Source organism: Amblyraja radiata, chromosome 2, assembly GCF_010909765.2.
Source record: "Amblyraja radiata isolate CabotCenter1 chromosome 2, sAmbRad1.1.pri, whole genome shotgun sequence".
Classification (NCBI taxonomy): Eukaryota; Metazoa; Chordata; class Chondrichthyes; order Rajiformes; family Rajidae; genus Amblyraja; species Amblyraja radiata.
This window is the reverse complement of record NC_045957.1, coordinates 130,436,970-130,460,909: the sequence shown is the minus strand read 5'-3', so window position 1 is coordinate 130,460,909 and position 23,940 is coordinate 130,436,970. Positions and strand designations below refer to the sequence as shown.

At 45.5% G+C, this 23,940-nt stretch overlaps 1 protein-coding gene across 11 annotated transcripts in view; it reads right to left on the bottom strand.

Moving 5' to 3' along the window:
• kiaa1217 (KIAA1217 ortholog) overlaps nt 1-23,940 on the bottom strand; it is a 604,059-nt gene that overhangs the window by 159,288 nt on the left and 420,831 nt on the right. For all 11 annotated transcript variants that reach the window (XM_033015665.1, XM_033015692.1, XM_033015700.1 and 8 more), the window contains one exon: nt 7,209-7,407. In XM_033015665.1, the coding sequence (XP_032871556.1) occupies nt 7,209-7,407 (199 nt within the window). The remainder of the gene's footprint in view (nt 1-7,208; nt 7,408-23,940) is intronic.

Sequence of the window (23,940 nt, the reverse complement as noted above, 5' to 3'; positions counted from 1 at the left end):
AAACATTATGGAGGGCACCATAAATACATCAGTATCATACCTCATGACTCCAACAGCCCTGTTTTGATCCTGATTTCCAGTCAAGTCTGTGGTATGTTTGTATGTTTTTCTTACAATAGTGTAAGAAATGATTAGTACAGGTGTCAGGGGTTACGGGGAGAAGGCAGGAGAATGGGGTTAGGAGGGAGAGATACATAATTTATGGCGGAGCAGATTTGATGGGCCGAATGGCCTAATTCTGCTCCTATCACTTATGTAGGTTTCCCTGGGTACTCTTTCCTTTTGCTTCCTGAAGACTTGCTGGTGAATAACCTTACAATGTAGCGTAGTTGGGCAGCAGTAAAATCATGTGGGGTTGGGCAAGCGAGAAAAGATAGGTTAAGGGAATTAAATCAGCGAATGCTTCTTATGGGAATGCTCCAAGAATTGGTATAGACTCATTGCATCACATAATTGCAGCCTCCTTCTCTATTGTAACAAAAACACGAGAAAAGGCAGATATGTCGTAAAATGGATTACTCTCTCTCATCAATAGTTGATTGAGGATTTCTTTGATCAGGAACATTTAATTAAAAATAATCGGTCCTGGCACTTTTTATTGAAGCTCAGAAGCAGCAATGTTTCGTTCTGTGTGGTCATGCAGCTAAAGTAATTATACTCAGAGAAAGTTAAACAAAAACACACCCATTGCTTTTCTGTGAATCAACAATTCACAGAACTGTCAAAGTTCATTTTAATCTAACTTAATCTCAATCTCCCAGAATACATTTAAAATAGGCAACTTGCATAACACATTATAAATAATTAATTTAATTTCCCCCTTTTCTTCTGCATTTTACCTCCCTGTTGCCAAGACGTGCTACATCATCACCTTTACTGCCAGCACAATCAAAACAAACTGTGAGATTAACTCAAGGAGCCAAGCAGCATCTGAGGAGGCAAAGGAATGGTTGACACTTTGTGTCAAGATCCTTTATTGGGACTTCAATTGAAATATCAACCAGCACTTTTCCTCCATAAATGCTGCCTGACCCACTGGGTTCTTCCAGCAGTTTGTTTTTTGTTCCAAATTCGAGCATCTGCAGCCTTTACTGTCAGCCCAGTTAAGGTAAGCAAGTAAAAAATGTTCTGCAAATCAATCAATCAATCAATCAATCAATCAATCAATCAATCAGTTTTATTCGTCACATTGCACATAAAGTGCAAGTGAAATGAATTTGCCAGCAGCGGTACAATGATAAAGAACACACAAACACAATAAAAATGTAACATAAACATCCACCACAGCATTCATCACGGTGGTGGAAGGCACAATATTTGGCCGGACCTCCTCCATTTTCCCCCGTGGTCGGGACCTCGACCCTCCGCAGCCGTCGCTGCGGGCGTCCAGATGATAAAAGGACAAGATAAAAGTCCAGGTAAGTCCAGGATCGGCTCTTCCCCACCGGAGAACGCGGCTTCAGGCTGGTGTAGGCCGCAGGCCGGCGGTCGAAGATTTAAAGTTCACGCCGCAGCCAGAAGTACCGCAGACCGCAGGGCCGACAGACGAAGCTCCCCTCCAGGGATCCCCGGCAATGGTAAGTCGCTACCGCGCCCGCGGTAGAAGTTGGCCACGGGCCGGCGGTGGAAGCTTCTTCTTCCCCCCGGGTCCCCCACGAGGGATCCCGTGCTGCAGACGCCGCGCCAGCTGGAGCTGTGCAGACCACGGCTTCAGGCTGCCGGCTGCCACGGGCCAGCGAAACGGAGCGCTACCCTCCGGCGAGCCCCAGCGAGGGCTCACCCGCTCCACGCCGAGAGTCCACGCTGCGCCCGCCGCAGAAGCCCCGGGCGCGTCTCCGGGAAAGACCGCGCCGATCCTTGATGTTAGGCCACGGGGGAGGCGAACTGGAAAAAGTCGCCTCTCCGTGGAGGAGGCGACCGAAGCGGTTTGGAACAGTCTTAAGGGCCTGTCCCACTTGGCCGTCATTTGCGCGCCATTTATGCGACCTCGTCGTCGCGTTGAGGCGCACGAGTAGCGTGTGGGCGGCGTGGGACGGTCGCATGGAGAAACACGGAGGGCTATGGAGTTGCGCGTGGTATCGCGCGGTACTCCAGGAATTTGTAGTGCACAAAATCTTCGCGGGCCGTATCGTGACGTATCACGTACGCATGCAGACGTATTGCGGTCGCACGCTGACATCCTGACCTCGTATGTGTAGTGCGTGGTGACGCATGATTACGTGCCTAACCAAACGCCACCGCTCCCCACCCATACGCAGTCGGCCCGCCTTTTATGCGTCATGGATATAAGCGCGCGCAATTTAAAAATTTGCACAGTTTCTTAGAGAAAACTACGTGGTGAACACCAAAATACACTAAACCGAAAAGTGCAAAAGTGAATTGATGCTTCACTTGCAATGACTGCTTGGGTCCCTGGATTGTGGGTAAGGAAGAGGTTAAAAAGACACATGTTGTCTCTCCTACAGTGGATGAACGAATGACATGAGAAGGGGTGGAGTTGGTAGAAATGGAAGAGCAAACCAGATAAGTGATACAAAATGCTGGAGTAACTCAGCGGGACCGGCAGCATCTCTGGAGAGAAGCAATGGGCGACGTTTCGGGTCGAGACCCTTCTTCAGACTGAAGAAGAGTCTCGACCCGAAACATCATCCATTCCTTCTCTCCAGAGATGCTGCCTGTCCCGCCGAGTTACTCCAGCATTTTGTGTCTATCTTCAATTTAAAGCAGCATCTGCAGTTCCTTCCTACAGATTAATTTGGCCTGCAGCTAGCTACTTTTCATTCACCTCTTTTTTTGAATAGGGGCAATACATCTGCAGTTTCTCCAATTGGTAGCACCACTCAAGAAACTGGAACATTTTAGAAAATCACCATAAATATCACAAACTGGGTAGATATCATAAACTGGGTATTCAAATGACGTCACGCGCTCCAGACGGCCGTGCGGACGCATGATGACGCGCGCGACTGTCGCGTGTCAGTCACTACCGGCCTGTCACGTAAATGACGGCCATGTGGGACAGGCCCTTTAGTCTGTGTATTTCTGTGGCTTAGGTACATTTACTAAGGTACAATCAGAGAGCAGAGTAATTTAAATCCTTGCATTGATATAGCATGGTCCATGATACAACTTTTATATTTAAATAGGATTAATAAAAGGCAATAGATGGCAGCACTGTCTCAGTCAGTTACTAGCACATCACTAAAGCAGCACTTGGAAATAACTGAGATGGTGCGTCTGCTTATGTATAGACACACCTGTATCTAAGTAAGAAAGTTCCAGTTAAAGTTGCCAACTAACTTCACATGTGGGGTATCCCTCTGACATACCAATGAGACTCACTATGTTTTGTCGCTACCCATCTTTGAACACTCTGTTGAAAAAGAGATTCACAAAATAGTTTTCAACGTGAGAATAAATATTTATAACCTACTTTGAAAGGAACAACAACACCAGTATGAATGGCTTGTTATTAAAAGTAAAAAAAACACATTTGCAACGGCTGTAAAACAGAGATTGGACTGCAATGAAGACCTAATACCACAGCTGGAATTCCTGTTGTTTGCCCAGATTCCAGGGCCATCTGGAAGTGATGTTTGAGAAGGTTTCTCTTAAAATAAACTGTTGAATCAGATGAATGCAACAAGGCTGAGAGTGTAAAGTATGTGGACTCTAGGGTGAATCTCGAGTTTCTGATATCCGGTTGTTTACATGAGGCTTTATTCTGGAGTTCACGATAGTGCATGTGAATTCATTAACAGAAAACCCCATTTACACAGGGCTTTAGTCTTAACCAACTCTAGCTGAACATATAGTGGAACTGGCAGCAAAGGCTACAGAGGCCACAGAATATTTGATGGCACATCTAAAGCATCTATATTCCACTTTTCTTGTTGGAAAGATGGCTCTAAAATCTTTTATAGATCAGAGAACAAAAGTAAGAGTGGGAAAAATAAAATCAAGGGTTAAAGTTAAAGACGACATTTGTAAAATCAGCACAAAGATTGAGCAATGCTCGGATCAGAGTCATGGTTAGATGAAGATGATGATTGAGCAAGGGGAGGGAATAGGAGATACCATTCAGTAATTTGGAAAATTAAATGGCAAGGCTTGCTATTGAAAGTTGAATCCTGGGGAGTTAGTAATGGGTGTCGTGACCAGGAAATGGAAATGCAGTGCTCCAAGAGGTAAGAATGTCGACACAAGCCTTCTAAATGTATTGCGGGCAGATTGTCCAGGAAAGCCAGACCCACAGCCGATGGCGATCTGGATTAGAATTCTTCAGGCAGTGTCCCATTGAAAACAGCTAAGCATGGCAGTCCCAAGATAGAACAAACATGAGAAGCAGTGCAATCCAGCAACATATCTAAGTTCCACTCCACCGAGCACAGGATAACTTATGTAATTGAAGAAAGAGACATGTAGGAGTTGGCAGAGATTCAGGTCCAATGAAATGGAAAGATTTACTGTCCAAGCGTAAAGTAACGTGCATGCAAGGAAAACTGAGCAGGTTTTCCACATTTTTAATGCTCTATTTCCATAGAGCTATAAATAGCTGGCTTTAGACAGAACACACAATTTATATGACTACTTAATGAAAAATGATAACAAACACATTGATGCACAAACATTTTTTGTACTCCATTCTCCCACTATTCATTCTTGTCACAACTGATTTGTTTCTATTTACACGCCTTCACCAACATCTCTTCGTGAACACCAATCTGCCATCCATTTTCTCTAAATCTACACCCTATATCCCCCCCCCCCCCCCCCCCCCCCCCCCCATTCAACATAAAACATACCAGTTTTCTAAATTTCCCCACTTCTGATCAAAGGTTATGGATATTAACTAAGCTCTCCTTTCCACAGATGCTGCTTGACCTGCTGAGCAAAGTTGTTGTTTTTTTGTTTTAGATGCACTAAATAGCATGGAGCACAAATAAATGCAAAGCTGACGTATTTAAATCAATGGCATCCAGAAGACCTCATGAATATAGGGTCATGGCATTTACACTAATGCAGAGTATCGAATACAAATTCTCAAGTCTGCCAACTACCTCACACTGAAGTCACTGCCTGGATCATCCAAATAGATGATACATTAGCTCTAGACTATATAAGGCTACAATGTGTCAAGAGAATCAAGAGTGTGTCAATGTTATATGCACCGACAATGGACCAAGGACATCCTTATTTGCAGCAGCTTAACAGGCCTGTAAACACTATATTCATAGATAACATATAAGAAGTTAAAAAAATAATAATAACCACAATACTACTGCGAAAAAGATAGAGATCCACAGTTCCTAGATTAGTTAGTGTTGTATTGCGTAGTCACAGAGCTATAGTCATACAGCACAAAAACAGACACTTTGGCCCAACTCGTCCATACCAACCAAGATGCTAGTTCCATTTGCCTATATTTGGCCCATATCGCTCTAACCATTTCCCATCTATGTACTGCTCCAAATGTCTTTTAAATGCTGTTATAGCAGGTTCAAGAGTCTGATGGTTGTTGAGACCATTTACAATTTTATCGCAGCCAATTAGCCTACAAACCTGTACGTCTTTGGAGTGTGGGAGGTAACCGAAGCACCCGGAGAATGCGCAAACTCCGTACAGACACCACCCAAAATCAGGATCGAATGCGGCTCTCTGTCGCTATAAGACAGCAACTCTACCGCTGCGTCACTGTGCCGTCCCAAACTTTTGTTGTTCACCGGCTTGTGGGGTAGCTCCCATGACTGGCCTCCATGCATGCTGATGCATTCTTGGCCCTACTGGGAGAGTGACAGGGGAACCCTACATAGCTATTCTCAACTGAATTTGTTTTTGAGGTAGCAACTTGCTTCATACTCACACACGCCTGTACATCCTAAATGCTGGCGTCAAGTTTTCCCTGTCAATAACCTGAGAGGGAAGGAATGTTTTAAAAATGTATACATTTTACCTTATAGCCCGCTTTACTCTTGTGCCTAATATTCCCCCGTCTATGAGATAAAAGTTCAGAACTTTATTCCTTTCCTAGACAATCCCCATCCCAAACCACCCCCAACATTACTATTCTGGAATTTCCCTGCTGATCCCGACCAAATCCTAGACTGAACCAGTGATGCTGTTGTTTATAGGTTTTCACTCATTAGGGGGCAACACACCACTCAGTCATCCCAGTACAAAGGAAACTCTCAGTAGAACCTGCTAGGTAGGAGGTGGAGAAGACATTGAATGCAGGAGTAACTCAGCGGGTCAGGCAGCATGCCAGGAAAAATGTGTAGGAAGGAACTGCAGATGGTGAAGATCAACGCAAAATGCTGGAGTAACTCAGTGGGACAGGCAGCATCTCGGATAGAAGGAATGGGTGACGTTTTGGGTCGAGATCCTTCTTCAGAAAAAATATGGATAGGCGACATTTTGGGGCCTGATGCGAAACATCACCTGTCCATGTTCTCCTGGAATGTTGCCTTACCTGCTGAGCTACTCCAGCACGTTGTGTTTTCCTCTGTAAACCAGCATCTGCATTTTCTTGATTCAAGTATAAAGGAGAGGCTGGCTGCTAATGTGCAGGCTAGGGTAATAAGCTCCCAGCAGTGTTGGCAGGCCACATTGAACGATCCAACTCACCAGCAAGTGGGAGATTGGGAGGTGGGAGTGTCAGTGATCACTGAGGGACTTCATTGGTACAGCAAATGGCAATAGAGCTAATTGTAGTCAGTTTCTCCTGCAACTGCCAGTCTACAGATCAGACATGATCTGGCCCTTTATGAAACAGTTTTCATGTCTGACCCCACACCTAAGGTATCGCATGTTATTATCCCTATCAGATTGTCCAGCCACAGCTGGTCACACTTGTATTAGTTGAAAACTGTAGGTTATCACATGAGAAAGTATTTTAACACACGGAAAAGGCATATTATGGTTTTGTAACAGCAGGAGGATATTACCACAATTAAAGACTGATGAACTTTAATTTTGCACGTTCAGATATATACCGCAAATCAAGAAAAAAATTTCAACTGGTTTGAGAATGAACCTTTTCATTTAGCAAAATTTATTTACAGAAGCAAACCTTAACTTCAAAATTTGAGATAATTCAAATCTAATGAAATGTTTTGTTTTTTGCCTGATATAAGGACTTTAAGACCAAAGTTTTCCCATATCTAACTGTGTATGAATTGACATTAAGAATGTTGGCATCATTTGCTTACCTCAAGTCAGTTAGCTCAAAGAACATATTCCTGGCTTCATCATTAATATACACAGCTGCATTTTGAGATTCCAGCAACTTCATTGTGAGTTGTTTCGGGAAGGCACGTACAAACAGTGCGTGAACTGTATCCATTGATGTAATTTCATTTGGCATTGTAAATTGTGTCACATCGTCTCCATACTGAAGATACAGGGCACCTAGAAACAAAAATAAGAAATTAAAGATACAGAGATAACATTAGATTCACTTTAAACATGCAATTCCAGCACTATAAACATCTCAAGTACACAAATGCTGGAGCAGGAGTAGGTCACTCAGCACTTGAGCTTGCTCCTACTAAAAAATAACAGCTTATATTTTGTGTTCTCTTTTGTTCCACAAGGAGGCAAGGAATGTTGAACTATGTTACCAAAATAAGCTCCAAATTCCGAATCCCATTTTAATTTCCTCAGCCAGAATAGTAGTCCTTAATTCTACCAGAGTCGGAAAGAAAGCAAGACAGGTTCAAGTTTATTGCCATATGCATGAGTACAGTGAGACACAGGTACAACGTAAAACTGTGCTTGCAGCAGGACCACAGGCACAAAGACTTAGAAAAACATTAATAACTTACACATTAAATTCTAAAAGTACACTGTGAAAAAAAAAAGACATTAGTGCAAGAACATAATTGTAGAGATAGGATTAAGATTAGGTAGGCTGGTTCAAGAAACTAATAATTGTTTGAAAATAGCGGTTTCCTAGCTTGATGGTGTAGGACTTCAGGCTTTTGTGCCTCCTATCCGATGGTAGCAGTGAGCAGTTGGCATGATCTAGATGATGGGGATCTTTGATGATAGATGCCAGCTTCTCGAGGCTTTCAATGGCGGGGAGGATTTTGCCCATGATGGACCTGGCTGATTCCACCATTCTCTGCAGCCTCTTCCGTTCCTGTGCTTTTCAATTCCAATGCCAGACCATAAAGCAACTAGTCAGAATCAAAGATTATAGAGCAGTGCAAGATGCGCCACTCTGCGAAAAAAGCGTAGTATGACATGGATATGACATGACGCCATTTTATTGAGCTGCAATTTTCAATAATATTATTAAAATTTACAATAATATTAACTAAATATGTGAAGTGATCGATGCTATATAAAACACTGGCCCCTACAACACTGATTACACCAAAGATGATAGAGCGGACCAATCTTTGGAACGGATTACACCAAAGATACTAGAGGACCATTGCCCGCTGCCTCGGGAGCGCCGACCTCGCGCGGGCAGACGCTTGAAGCTCTCCCGCCGGACAGAGAGCCTGGTGCCGGCCGCCTTCATCTGGTATCGGAGGGACCGAGAATCAGTCCTGGATCAACTCAGGAGTGGAGGAAACGTCCTCTTCCAGGAGCCTCTAGTATCTTTGCTTTTCCTGCGACCTGATGTAAGAGCAGATTGTATAACTGTGGAGTCCGTACCCGCTACCAAAGATGTCGCGTTTGGCATAAACAAACGGCGGCCGTGACGTTCCGTTACGTACTACACGTCAGTCCGCTGGATTTCGGAGGAGTGGTCTATCTTGCTCTGCTCTATACTCTTTGGTCAGAATACTGTTGGGATGCATTCAAGAAACAGACAAAATGTGTCCCCCAAGAATCCAGCTTTCGAGAACTTTCCAATTAGTTTTTGGATGTGATGTAATAAATTGTTTCTGTTTGGATATCTAATACAACATGAGCCGTCAAGGGGTGTCTCACAGCTTGTGGTTGTCACAGTGGGGGAAAAAAAACTTTTAATTGTCTTTCAGATGTATTCTGCAAACCCTGAGTATTCAAAAATTTAAGAAAATGGATCATATGATAATTCAAATCCTGGAGCCAAGTTTATTGTTGAACTCAACTGCAATACCAACTGGTTGAACTGGTCATGCTACATAGCAATTTTTTTTTTAAATGTGTATTCTCTTTTGGTGATTAAAGCATCCATCTTCTATATGATTCTGATTTTATACAATACAATACAATACAATACAATACTTACAATACAATACAATTTATTGTCATTTGAGCCTCAGTGAGGCTCAAACGAAATTCTGTTTCCACGGCCATACAAACAAAGACAATTTCCTAGACATACACACAATTTAATTCACACAAACATCCATCACAGTGGACCCACTGTGATGGAAGGCAAAGTCTTTTCTCTCCCCTGTTCTCTATGTCTCTCCCGATGTCCAAGCTCCAGGCGGGCGATGATAAGTCCCACAGCCATTTTAGGCCGTGCCGGGCGATGTATGGCCCCGCTCCCGGTCTAAATGTTACAAAGTTGGAGCCCCCGGCGGGCGCTGGAATGTCCCACGGCCATGAAGCCGCACCGGGCGATGTACGGCCCTGCTCCAGGTCGTTCCAACCCCGCGACACGGGCTGGAAAAGTCGCGTTGCGGGAGCTCCGGGAAGCGGTCTCTCCACCCGGACCCGCGAGCTCCCGATGTCCCAGTCCACCGGACCTGCGGCTGCATTGCTGGAGCCTCCGAGCCCCAGGAGTTGAGTCGCAGCAGCGAGTCACCACCGCTCCCCACGCTCCGAGGCCGGCCAGCCCCACGATGGTGAGTAGTCCGCAGCTCCGCAGCTCTGCAGTCTCCCGAGCCCCCGGGTCGTTCAGGTTGGAGGCCGCTCCACGGTGCTAGGCCCCAATGACAACGGAGACCCGACAGGGAAAAGGTCGGATCTCCCGGACAGGGAAGAGATTTTAAACGGTTTCCCCCTCACGCCCCCCCCCCCCCCCCCCCCCCCACATATACACATTTAAAACCAGTATTAAAAAAAACACCAACACTACATTTAACTAGACAAAAAATAAAAAAAGACAGACAGGCTGTAGGGGCCGCTGCAACGGGTGAGTCGCGCCGCCAACATCTTGTTTAGTTGCAAAAGTAGACAAAGGATTCAACTGTTCTGGAATGGAAATATCTTTTGTCTGATTAGCAACATCAGCTACTTTCAAGTCAGGCATTCCACATTTCGAGTCAGAATAAAGCTGCCTACTAGTTTTCTTGTGTCCTTGTGTGATGGGCAAATTAACAGTTTCATTTAAAAAAATACAACTTCCATTTTTTTTTTAAATAAGCCTCAATCACCTAGCATCTTTCTGGGCAAATTTACTAGGCAGAAGCAATTCACCTTTCCCAGTATCATGAGGGTTGAGAGATAGAACGTCAGAGCTAAAATTTGACTGAATTTCAAATTTGCAATTTCAGTAAGAGCCTGTGCCATTTGGGAGACCTCCATCGCGACCTCTGGCAACCTTAAGCGACTAAAAAAAAAATCAAGGTCGCTGTGACCTACGACCTCCTACGACCTTCCTCGACTAAGTGAACGACATCCTACGACCTTTCTAGACTAAGTGAACGACCTCCTACGACTATGTTGAAGACCTCCCTCGACTATGAAGACGACCTCCTTCGACCTCCTTCGACTATGTTGAAGACTGGCTTCGACCGTGTACGTTTTACTCGAGGATAGTCTCTGGCAAATTGGTCCGTGAATGAGCACGACCCCCTTCCACCTCAGAGGACCACACCGAAAACCAACAACAACCAGTGACAAGTGTCTACAGCTCAAATGATCACCTGATTAAATTATGTCATGTCTGCATTTTATTCTCACTAAAAAATGCATCCCAGGTTTTTTTTTTTAATCATTCTGCACCATGCAAGCAATGAAGGAACTAGTTTGGAGGATGTTAGTAAAAATACAACTACTGCTGTTTGCAGTAGCCCTTTTGCTTCAGCAGCCTTTTAAGAAAGGCAGAAGGGGAAGAGCAAGGATGAAGACGTACCACAAGAAGAGGTCTCAATGGGTGAATGGAGATGATGTGATGGACTGTCCCAGTACACCAGATGACTGGAAGAGAGTGGTGCTGGGCTTTGGGAAAAGATGGAACTGGAAGATAAGCACACATGTGGCGCAGTGGATGGCAAGCATGTCATTCTTGTCCCTGTACCCCTCATTTTCCTTTTTGTACAGGATGGCATTCTGCCGGAACCATTCCTCAAGGTCCCCCTCCTGCTGCCTGGTGAAAGTGTAGGGCATAACCTTCCTCCAGCCCTCCCTCACCACCAATGGGGCATCTGCCTCTGGCGCTCTGTCAGACACAGGAGAAGGGGCTGCTTTGCTGCCTTCAAATGAGGCAGTGAAGGATGGGGTGGTGGTGGGGACATATACTACCACCCTGGTCTCCTCCTCCAGGGGTCTCTCATGCAGGTCAACCTCCTCCTGAACTATCACCTCCTGTGGCATCACCTCCTGCCACTCCTCCTCCTGGATGGGCCGCACCTTTTTGATGCCATCTTTGTTTTTTTTGCCCTGCGCTGCTGCCTTTTTGATGCCATCTGTAAAACACAAGTCTCCTCTCCAAAAAACTCTCCATCTATGAATGAGCAAGCCTTGGAGTGAAAGAGGTGACGTTCTGCTGTTTAAATTACCCTTTTTTCCCACTGACCTTTTTTTCACCCCGGAGCTATTACCTTCGACCACCTTCGATACCGACGAATAGCATCACGACCTACTACAACCGGCTTCGACTAGACCTACGACTAAAAAAATATCGATTTTTCCCATGGCGACCTATTTTTAGTCGCGGTCAATTTTTAACATTTTGAAAAATACGCCGCGACCTAGCTGGAGCCTCGACTACGCAGAGACCACTCTCGACCATGAAAGAGAGTGACGAAGACCTCCCACAACCTCGTGGCTACTTTGCCGCGACTATGGGTTGCAGGCAAACTCGCCAGAGGTCGCGGTGGAGGTCGCCCAAGTGGGACAGGGGCTTTACTCTGCGGTACCCATTCGAGAATCAAAGGGGGTTGACGACCAGGATTATTCACACAGCGCAAATTGTTTATTGTTGTTTAATGACAATTATATGGTCTTGAATGATTTGGCTTACCCAGTGCTACTTTTGGTCTAAATATTTTCCACTTTGTTGGAAAATATTTAGATGTCCATAACCCACAATTTCTTCATATCTGCCTGAACAATCATGCAATCGTGCTTTGTGAACCGCTGTGGACAGAGTTTTCCAGGTCTTCTGCAACCTGTTCTAGAAAAGAATCATAGACTTTCTTTAGGCTCTAGCTTCCTTTCTCTATCTGCCCTCCATTGCAGCCCTACACGCAGCTATTCCCAGTCACCATTGTCTGCTTTGCTGCTCATCTTTGCCTTCTGGGTCTGAAGGCAGCTTCAATGGACCACCCACAACTACCATTGGAAGCACTTTTAAGTCAGCCAGCAACATAACAATCGCAAAAGTCTGCACCATGCATGTAGAAACTAACTTACCTTAATTATACAAAAACTCAGCTGACAGACACCCAAACACTAACTGGCAGCCTTAAATTACAAACCAGCTGCAATATTCCCCAGAATTATTAATGATCTGGATGAGGGAATTGAATGCAACATCTCCAAGTTTGCGGATGACACGAAGCTGGGGGGCAGTGTTAGCTGTGAGGAGGATGCTAGGAGGCTGCAAGGTGACTTGGATAGGTTGGGTGAGTGGGCAAATGCATGGCAGATGCAGTATAATGTGGATAAATGTGAGGTTATCCACTTTGGTGGCAAAAACAGGAAAGTAGACTGTTATCTGAATGGTGGCCGATTAGGAAAAGGGGAGATGCAACTAGACCTGGGTGTCATGGTACACCAGTCATTGAAAGTAGGCATGCAGGTGCAGCAGGCAGTGAAGAAAGCAAATGGTATGTTAGCATTCATAGCAAAAGGATTTGAGTATAAGAGCAGGGAGGTTCTACTGCAGTTGTACAGGGTCTTGGTGAGACCACACCTGGAGTATTGCGTACAGTTTTGGTCTCCCAATCTGAGGAAAGACATTCTTGCCATAGAGGGAGTACAGAGATGGTTCACCAGACTGATTCCGGGGATGGCAGGACTTTCATATGAAGAAAGACTGGATAGACTCGGCTTGCACACGCTAGAATTCAGAAGATTGAGGGGAGATCTTATAGAAACTTACAAAATTCTTAAGGGGTTGGACAGGCTAGTTGCAGGAAGATTATTCCCGATGTTGGGGAAGTCCAGAACTAGGGGTCACAATTTAAGGATAAGAGGGAAGTTTTTTAGGACCGAGATGAGAAAATAATTTTTTACACAGAGAGTGGTGAATCTGTGGAATTCTCTGCCACAGAAGGTAGTTGAGGCCAGTTCATTGGCTATATTTAAGAGGGAGTTAGATGTGGCCCTTGTGGCTAAAGGGATCAGGGGATATGGAGAGAAGGCAGGTACGGGATACTGAGTTGGATGATCAGCCATGATCATATTGAATGGCGGTGCAGGCTCGAAGGGCCGAATGGCCTACTTCTGCACCTATTTTCTATGTTTCTATATTTCTAATCAATTTAAATAGCTCTGGCCACACAAAGCTCTCTCAGAAAAGCACAGGGCGGCATAGTGGCGCAGTGGTAGAGTTGGTGCCTTAATGTGCCAACGACACGTGTTCAATCCTGACTGCGGGTGCTGCCTGTACTTTGTTGTACGTTCTCTCTGTCACTGCATTTGTATACGGCCTTCAGCCCACCAAGTCCATGCTAAGCAACGATCTCCCATACACTAGTTCTATCCTACACACTAGGAACAATTTACAGAGGTCAACTAACTACAAACCTGCACATCTTTGGAATGTGGGAGGCAACAGGAGCAACGTATAGAAACGTACAAAATTCTTATGGGGTTGGACAGGCTAGATGCAGGAAGATTGTTCCCGATGTTGGGGAAGTCCAGGACAAGGGGTCACAGCTTAAGGATAAGGGGGAAATCCTTTAGGACCGAGATGAGAAGAAACTTTTTCACACAGAGAGTGGTGAATCTCTGGAACTCTCTGCCACAGAGGGTAGTTGAGGCCAGTTCATTGGCTATATTTAAGAGGGAGTTAGATGTGGCCCTTGTGGCTAAAGGGATCAGGGGGTATGGAGAGAAGGCAGGTACAAGATACTGAGTTGGATGATCAGCCATGATCATATTGAATGGCGGTGCAGGCTCGAAGGGCCGAATGGCCTACTCCTGCACCTATTTTCTATGTATCTATGTATCTAACCGGAGAAAACCCACGTGGTCACAGGGAGAATGTACAAACTCCATACAGACAGAACCCATAGATAGGTTCGAACCCAGGTCTCTGCACAGTAAGGCGGCAGCTCTACTGCTGCACCACTGTACCAGCCTAAAGACACAAGGAACAGCAGATGTTGCAACCTTGCGTGTAACACAAAGTGCTGGAGTCAGTGACTCGGTGGATCGGCAGCATTTATGGAAGACAACGAGTGTGAAGAAGAGTCCCAACCCGAAACTTTGCCTATCTGTGGCTTCCAGAGATGCTGCCTGATCCACGAAGTTATTCCAGCACTATATGTTCTAATCTGACCTCATGCACCTGCACTTTCCTGAGCAACAGGGACATGAAATGGAACTGATTTTACCAGAGAGAGCACCAGCTCTTCTCGGGTGCGTCTTCTCTCATCACTCTCTCCAGCATCCCACCTCCCCACCAAACCCACGCCCCAATTCTCAACTTCCCCAATTGGCAAAAAGCACCTTTGATTCCTCACAACTATAAAGCCTGCTCCAGGAATAACTTTGCAAATAGGTTTTTATTATGAGTAAAAAGCAAGAATCTTTATTTTAATTATTTAATCCATTTGAATTTGCCAGACATGTAGTTTTGAGTTTGAGTCTACCACATATCATAATAACATAGAACATATGTGTAGGAGTAGGCCATTCAGCCCTTCGAGCCAGCACCGCCATTCAATATGATCATGGCTGATCATCCAAAATCAGTACCCCGTTCCTGCTTTCCCCCATATCCCTTGATTCCGTTAGCCCTAAGAGCTATATCTAACTCTCTCTTGAAAACATCCTGTAAATTGGCCTCCACTGCCTTCTGTGACAGATAATTCCACAGATTAACAACTCTCTGGTTGAAAAAGTTTTTCCTCATCTCAGTCCTAAATCGAATCCCGCTTGGAGTGCATACTGTCATTGTGTCCTTGGGCAAGACACTTCACCCACCTTTGCCTGTGTGTGAATGTGTGTGAGTGATTGGTGGTGGTCGGAGGGGCCGTAGGCGCAGATTAGCAGCCACGCTTCCGTCAGTCTGCCCCAGGGCAGCTGTGGCTACAGAAGTAGCTTACCACCACCGAGTGTGACTGAGGAGTGAATGAATAATGCGATGTAAAGCGCCTTGAGTATTCTAGAAAGGCGCTATATAAATCCCATCCATTATTATTATTATTAAATGGCTTATTCTTAAACTGTGACCCCTGGTTCTGGAACCCGTGGCACTTTCAGGAAGTGCAAAACACATTCAAGTTAATCCTTTTGCTCAAATTATTTGGTGTGATCAAAGATGGAGGTCAGAACCTGTACCATTACTCATCTATCACCTGCAAAACTGCTTCTAATACCCTCTCCTCCTAGCAGAGTGGAGTTAGAATTCCTCTAGTCCTCATCTTCCACCCCCACCAGTTAGACAAATCATCCATCACAATTTCCACAAATCTGACAAGATTCCACCATGAGACAAACATTTCCCTCACCATTCTCCTTCCATTAGCACATCTTGATCTATTGGCTGTATCCCACAGCCCTCTTATGCACCACAGATCATACTTCATTCGTTGATTCATCAACCTCAAACTACCCCATTACCACATTTGACCCTAGTCTGAGGAAGGACATTCTTGCCGTAGAGGGAGTACAGAGAAGGTTCACCAGACTGATTCCTGGGATGGCAGGACTTTCATATGAAGAAAGTCTGGATAGACTCGGTTTGTACTCGCTAGAATTTAGAAGATTGAGGGGGGATCTTATAGAAACTTACAAAATTCTTAAGGGGTTGGACAGGCTAGATGCAGGAAGATTGTTCCCAATGTTGGGGAAGTCCAGAACAAGTCACAGTTTACGGATAAAGGGGAAATCTTTTAGGACTGAGATAAGAAAAACATTTTTCACACAGAGAGTGGTGAATCTGTGGAATTCTCTGCCACAGAAGGTAGTTGAGGCCAGTTCATTGGCTATATTTAAGAGGGAGTTAGATGTGGCCCTTGTGGCTAAAGGGATCAGGGGTATGGAGAGAAGGTAGGTACAGGATACTGAGTTGGATGATCAGCCATGATCATATTGAATGGCGGTGCAGGCTCGAAGGGCCGAATGGCCTACTCCTGCACCTATTTTCTATCTTTCTAGAACCATTTCAACTTATTCCCTCAGCAACCCTGGCTTCACTCTCCCACACATATGCCCTTTGTCTAATCTACTCCCCCCAAACCCCAATTTTTAATCATAATAAAACTAACCTGCTTTCAGTCTTTCTCAATTATGATGACGGATCTCCAAGCTGAGGTGTTAACTTTGTTTCTCATTTCACAGCTGCTGCCAGACTTGCTGAGTGTTTTTACTATTTTATTTTCATTTTAGGCATTAGACATTTACCGAATCAAGTATCACTGGCACAGTTTTAGCATTGCATGACGTGTAGGGAGGAACTGCAGATGCTGGTTTATATTGGAGATAGACATAAAGTGCTGGAGTAACTCAGCAGGTCAGACAGCATCTCTGGGGAAAAAAAGGGTGGGTGATGTTTCGGGTTGGAGTCTGAAGAAAGGTTCCGACCCAAAGTGTCACCTATCCTATTTCTCCAGAGATGCTGCCTAATGCACTAAGTTACTCCAGCACTTTTTGCCTATCTTTAGCATTGCATAATTTACTTTGCGCAAAAGTATATGCTAGCTTCTTATTTTGATGAGGAAAATAGAAACATAGAAAATAGGTGCAGGAGTAGGCCATTCGGCCCTTCGAGCCTGCACCGCCATTCAATATGATCATGGCTGATCATCCACCTCAGTATCCTGTGCCTGCCTTCTCTCCATAGCCCCTAATCCCTTTAGCCATAAGGGCCACATCTAACTCCCTCTTAAATATAGCCAATGAACTGGCCTCAACTACCTTCTGTGGCAGAGAATTCCACAGATTCACCACTCTCAGTGTAAAAAATGTTTTTCTCATCTAAGTCCTAAAAGACTTCCCCCTTATCCTTAAACTGCGACCCCTTGTTCTGGACTTCCCCAACATCGGGAACAATCTTCCTGCATCTAGAACTGAAGCCTTTTGCTGATTTGGCTAAGGTGCCGTGGAGGCACAGCCTGATATTTTGTTGGAATAAATCAAGGCTCTCCATTTTGTCATTTGGAAGCAGACCAATATATACAAGCTCAGTTTAGGCCAAATCCCCAGCTGCAAAAGATTTTGCTCCTTCCAGAGACAGGTTAGAATTTGCAAAATGATAATATTGACCTAAACGACAAGATGATTTCCTCTCCTCTGATCCAAGCTAATAAGACTGCCTGTCGCAGTATGGGCTGCAATCAGCTGCAGCAGTATGAATCAATTGCTTCATCACCCAGTGCTATACTTTTAGCAAAGAAAAGTTATTTATACTGTGCCTTAATCACTGAATGGTTCACAATAATAAGATGTGTAGGAAAGAACTGCAGATGCTGGTTTAAATCGAAGATAGACACGGAATGCTGGAGCAACCCAGCGGGACAGGCAGCATCTCTGGAGAGAATAAATGGGTGATGTTTCGGGGCGAGACCCTTCTTCAGAAAGGCCAAATGGTCAAATATGATTACATATATTCACTGATGTATGATCGATGATTCACTGGATGCTTTCAAGAGGGAGTCAAGGGCCTGTCCCATGAGCATGCGACTCTATGCGGCAAGCGCGACCTAACATGGTCGCTTGAACCGTACGGCCTCGCGGGGCCAGTCCCACTTCGATCGCAGGAGCCGTATGGAATTGTGCAGGTCTGGTCCCGACATCGCGCGGGGTTCCTAAAACCTGACACTGTTCAAAAATTCCGCTCGGCAACGGCCTGCGTTGAGGCGGTACGCACCGCATCGACGGGCGCACGCACCGTCTCGACGCCGTATGCACCGTCTCGACGCCGTACGCAGCGACTTGACGGCGTACGACTAGCGCGCATTTCTTGCGGACTTTGCTCGAACTTCACGTCGACTCGTACGGGATCACTCGACCTCCACGCGGCCCCCGCTTCCGGTTTGGTCGCGCTCGCCGCATGCAGTCGCATGCTGGTGGGACAGGCCCTGTACGGGGATCACTCGACCTCCGCGCGGCCCCCGATTCCGGTTTGGTCGCGCTCGCCGCATGCAGTCGCATGCTCGTGGGACAGGCCCTTAAAATATAGCTCTTAGGGCTAACGGAATCAAGGGATATGGGGAGAAAGCAGGAATGGCAATGATTTAGGATGATCGGCCAAGATCATATTGAATGGCTTGAAGGGCCATATGGCCTACCCCAGCACCTATTTTCAATGTTTCTATGTACGTACGTAATTATAGCCGAAGGATTGGGATTAAGGCTGAAAAAAGTAAAAGGTCTAGAATTGTTTTTTTGCACTGATTGCTAACATGATACATAGAACAAAAAGAAACATGTCGGCACTTCATTCTGTCAGATACAAATTATTTGTGGATTCTAAAAGTTGCGATAATAGCAAGCAGAAACAGCTGAAACCATAAAGATAAATAGACACCTTCTCTGCCAGCTATTAAAACTAGTGTGATACTTGATAGCCTCACTTTAAAAAACCTTTCTCACAACAAGCTTTCTTTCACGAAAGAACAGCAAACCATTGCTTTGTTGTTTATTTAACCTAAGCTTCCTCAAAGAAGCTTTGATGTTATATAATGAAGTCAGACAGGAAATCAATGCCACGGTTATTTGTTCTGGTGTAGATTCAGGTTTATTGAAGCTTCTCACAGAAAAGAAAAATCCCCCCATCTTATTTTCCCTGCCCCAAGACTGTCAGAGATGAATTTTGAACTCTGTTATTTCATGATATCTTTAAGTGACAATATTCTCATTCCATTTCATGATCTCTGATTGAACTTTCAGCAAAGGACTTAAAAGTGGTTAAAACAAATTAATTTGAAGAAAGTCAGCATCTATGAACGAGCGTGTAAATTTTCATAAAATGCTGGAATAACCCAAGTCAAGTCAAGTCAAGTGTCAAAGGGGAAACTCTCTTCCCTGTCTGGGAAACCCGACCTTTTCCCTGTCGGGTCTCCGTTGTCGTTGGGGCCTAGCACCGTGGAGCGGCCTCCAGCCTGAACGACCTGGGGGCTCGGGAGACTGCGGAGCTGCGGACTACTCACCATCCGCTGGCCGGCCTCGGAGCGTGGGGAGCGGTGGTGACTCGCTGCTGCGACTCGACTCCTGGGGCTCGGAGGCTCCAGCAACGCAGCCAGAGGTCCGGTGGACTGGGACATCGGGAGCTCGCGGGTCCGGGGGGAGAGAGAGACCGCTTCCCGGAGCTCCCGCAACGCGACTTCTCCAGCCCGTGTCGCGGGGTTGGAACGACCCGGAGCGGGGACGTACATCGCCCGGCACGGCTTCATGGCCGTGGGACATTCCAGCGCCCGCCGGGGGCTCCAACTTCGAGACTTCTAGACCGGGAGCGGGGCCGTAAATCGCCCGGCACGGCCTAAAATGGCCGTGGGACTTATCATCGCCCGCCTGGGGCTTCGACATCGGGAGAGTCATGGAGAACAGGGGAGAGAAAAGACTTTGCCTTCCACTGTGATGGATGTTTGTGTGAACTAAATTGTGTATGTCTGTAGGAAATTGTCTTTGTTTGTATGGCCGTGGAAACAGAATTTCGTTTGAGCCTCACTGAGGCTCAAATGACAATAAATTGTATTGTATTGTATTGTATGTATTGTCAAGTCAAGTTTATTTGTCACATACACAGACGAGATGTACAGTGAAATGAAAGTGGCAATGCTCGCGGACTTTTGTGCAATAGACAAACAACCAAACAACCAAACAAACTATAAACACAATCATAACACACATATTCTTTTACATAATAAATAATGGAAGGAAAAACGTTCAGTAGAGTTAGTCCCTGGTGAGATAGGCGTTTACAGTCCGAATGGCCTCTGGGAAGAAACTCCTTCTCAACCTCTCCCGTTCTCACCGCATGGCAACGGAGGCGTTTGCCTGACCGTAGCACCTGGAACAGTCCGTTGCAGGGGTGGAAGGGGTCTCTCATGATATTGTTGGCTCTGGTGTTGCACCTCCTGATGTATAGTTCCTGCAGGGGGGCAAGTGAAGTTCCCATAGTGCGTTCGGCCGAACGCACTACTCTCTGCAGAGCCTTCTTGTCCTTGGCAGAGCAATTCCCAAACCAGATGGTAATGTTCCCGGACAAGATGCTTTCCACCGCCGCTGCGTAGAAGCACTGGAGGATCCTCGGAGACACTCTGAATTTCCTCAATTGCCTGAGGTGTTAAAGGCGCTGCCTTGCCTTACTCACGAGTGCTGAGGTGTGTGATGCCCATGTCATATCCTCGGAGATGTGTCCAAATAAATGCACGTTCACCACCAAAGTTTACACCAAAGATAGACACAAAATGCTGGGGTAACTCAGCGGGACAGGCAGCATCTCTGGATAGAAGGAACAGGTGATGTTTCGGTCGGGACGCTCCATGAGACCCGAAATGTCACCTATTCCTTCTTTCCAGAGATGCTGCTTGTCCCGCTGAGTTACCCCAGCATTTTGTGTCTATCTTTGGTGTAAACCAGCATCTGCAGTTCCTTCCTCCACATGTAAAACATGGGTGGCACCGTACAATGGCAGCCTCACCAACAATCTCTCGTCCTTTTCTTTCTTTTGTTGTTTTTAGTGTGTTGTTAAATGTATGTTTTTGTGTATCTTTGTACTATGTGAGGGGTGGGATGGGGGGGTGGGGGGGAGTTGGGGGAAACTTTTCTTAATCTCTTTCCTCGACGGAGATGCGATTTTTTTTTGTTAGGCCTGTGGCCTAACATCGAGGAGCTGGTGGCCTCTTGCTGGGGATCGACTTTGTGAGCTCCAGCCGCAGGAGCCTGCGGACTTAACCATGGACCTCGCGACCCCTTGGTTAGGGATCGACCTCGAGAGCTCCACCCGCTGGAGCCTGCGTAGTTAATATCGAGGAACTCGCTGTCCCTTGGTTAGCGATCGACTTCGGGAGATCCAAGCCGCAGGAGCTTCGACCCCACCGATCGCGGGAGCTTCGATCACCCCGATGAGGTAGCTTCAATCGCCGGCTGCGGGACCTTTGATCGCCCCAGCTGCAGGTGGTTCGACTCCCCCATCCGCGGGAGAATAAGGAGGAAAGCAGATAAGACTTTATTGCCTTCCATCACAGTGAGGAGTGTGGGGGAGCTGCAGTGGTGGATGTTTATGTTAACTTTTATGCAGTTGTGTGTCTTGTTGCATTTTTCTGGTATGACTGTATGGTAAATCACATTTAATTGTACCTTAAATGGTACACGTGACAATAAAGGACCATCGAACCATTGCATTTCATATATAACTCCATTACCCATGTTTCAAAGCTAAATTTTACTAACCAGTGTAGACCTCTCTTTAAAAGACTGGACCAAATGATGAGATCCCATAAGACTAGACCCACTGATTTGGACGAGGGGATTGAAGTGTTTGTGGCAAAGTTTGTGGACGATACAAAAATAGGTAACAATAGAAAAGTCATGGGAGAACTGGTGGATATGGTGTTTTGAACTGTGTTGTTATTAAATGAAATTAAATCATATGATATTGGAGGTTGTATAGCAGCATGGATTGAAGACTTGGAACGTGTAGAAATCAGCAAATAGAAAAAAACAGATCATTTACATTTTGGTAGACTATGACAAGAGATTATTTTTATTTACTGATATTTGGGAAGGATCAGGGCACTATTAACAATGTCAGCCCTAACTGCCGCTGAGAAGGTGATGGGGGTCCACCTTCATCAACAAGTTAGGGCTTTATTGGAACAAGTTAGGGCTTTATTCTTTGGAGCGCAGAAGGTTAAGGGGGGACTTGATAGAGGTTTTTAAAATGATGAGAGGGATAGACAGAGTTGACGTGGAAAAGCTTTTCCCACTGAGAGTAGGGAAGATTCAAACAAGGGGACATGACTTGAGAATTAAGGGACTGAAGTTTAGGGGTAACATGAGGGGGAACTTCTTTACTCAGAGAGTGGTAGCTGTGTGGAATGAGCTTCCAGTGAAGGTGGTGGAGGCAGGTTCGTTTTTATCATTTAAAAATAAATTGGATAGTTATATGGATGGGAAAGGAATGGAGGGTTATGGTCTGAGCGCAGGTATATGGGACTAGGGGAGATTATGTGTTCGGCACGGACTAGAAGGGTCGAGATGGCCTGTTTCCGTGCTGTAATTGTTATATGGTTATATGGTTATATCAAACAACTGCATTACTACAATGCTGATGAGGAGCAGCTTCCAGGATTTAGACCAAGAGACAACAAAGGACTTATTTTCTAACGCATTTATTTGGATTTATTTCCTATTGCATAGCCTGGAGACGATGGTGTTCCCATGCACCTGTTTCTCTTGTCCTTCTTTCTGGTAGAAGTCATGGATAAAGACGGTGCTATCAGAGTAGCTAGGCGAGTGGCTGTTTATTATTTAGAGTCACAGTCAAACAGCATAGAAACCGGCCATTTGCCCATGCCGAACGAGATGTCTCATTTGCACCAGTTCCACCTGCCCATGTTTGACAATATCTCTTAGAACTTTCCTATCTCTGTACCTGTCCAAATGTCATTAAAATATTGTTATAGTACCTGCCTCAACTACCTCCTCTGGCAGCTCATTCTATATAATACCCACCACTCTCTGTGTGAACAAAAATACCCTCAGGTTCTTCTTAAATCTTTCCCCCCTCACTTGAAAAATAGAGAGAGGATTTGTTTATGTGCAAAGTGCAACCATTGTACTCTTGTGGTTGGGGAAATTAAAGTTAAGGATAGTTGATAGGCAACATGATGGGTGATTCAGAAACAGCAACTCTAGTGGTTAGATTCTTTCTTGTTGGAAATACTTCATGCCGAGCACTTTTGACAGTAGTGTTACTTAAGATTATCCAAAACATTATTGGAAGATAGAAAAGGATTTAGGGATTGAAAAATCTACCACTTCTGCCACTTCAAGTCTGCCACTTCAGTCCATACTTGAATGTTGTCCAGATCTTGCTGGAACTGCTTCTATTTTTGAAGAGTTGGAATGGAATTCATCATTGTACAATTATAAGCAAATATCTTCAAACCCCTTGTTTCCTCCTTTGATGTCCAACTTACCAGGATGCTTGATTCCACACCAAGTCAAATGCTGCTTTGACATCAAGAGCAGTTGCTCTCACTTAACCTCTGCTATTTAGCTCTTTGGTCTCTGCTTGGACTAAGGAGACTCAAAGCAGATTACATGGGCCCGGTGTCCCATCACTGTAAATTCCATCGCGTCGCTACTGCCGAGCAGCGGCCACTTCCCCAACGCAGACAAGGACTTCACCAGAACAACATCAGCGAGAGTCCACAAGCTGCACAGGGCCCCGAGCTGCGACTCCAACCTATCCCACGATTTCACAACACAAGAAATCGAGCAGGCCATCCGACGGCTGAAAACCGGTAAGGCGCCAGGTACCGACGGCACCCACCCGGAATACATAAAACACCAAGGCAAGAAGGCAACTGACTGGCCGTGCTCCTTCTTCTCCATATGTTTCCGCTGCCTGAAGCAGCCAAAGGTCTGGCGTCGTGCCAAGGTGATCGCTCTGCTGAAGCCAAACAAGCCTTGCGATGATCCCAA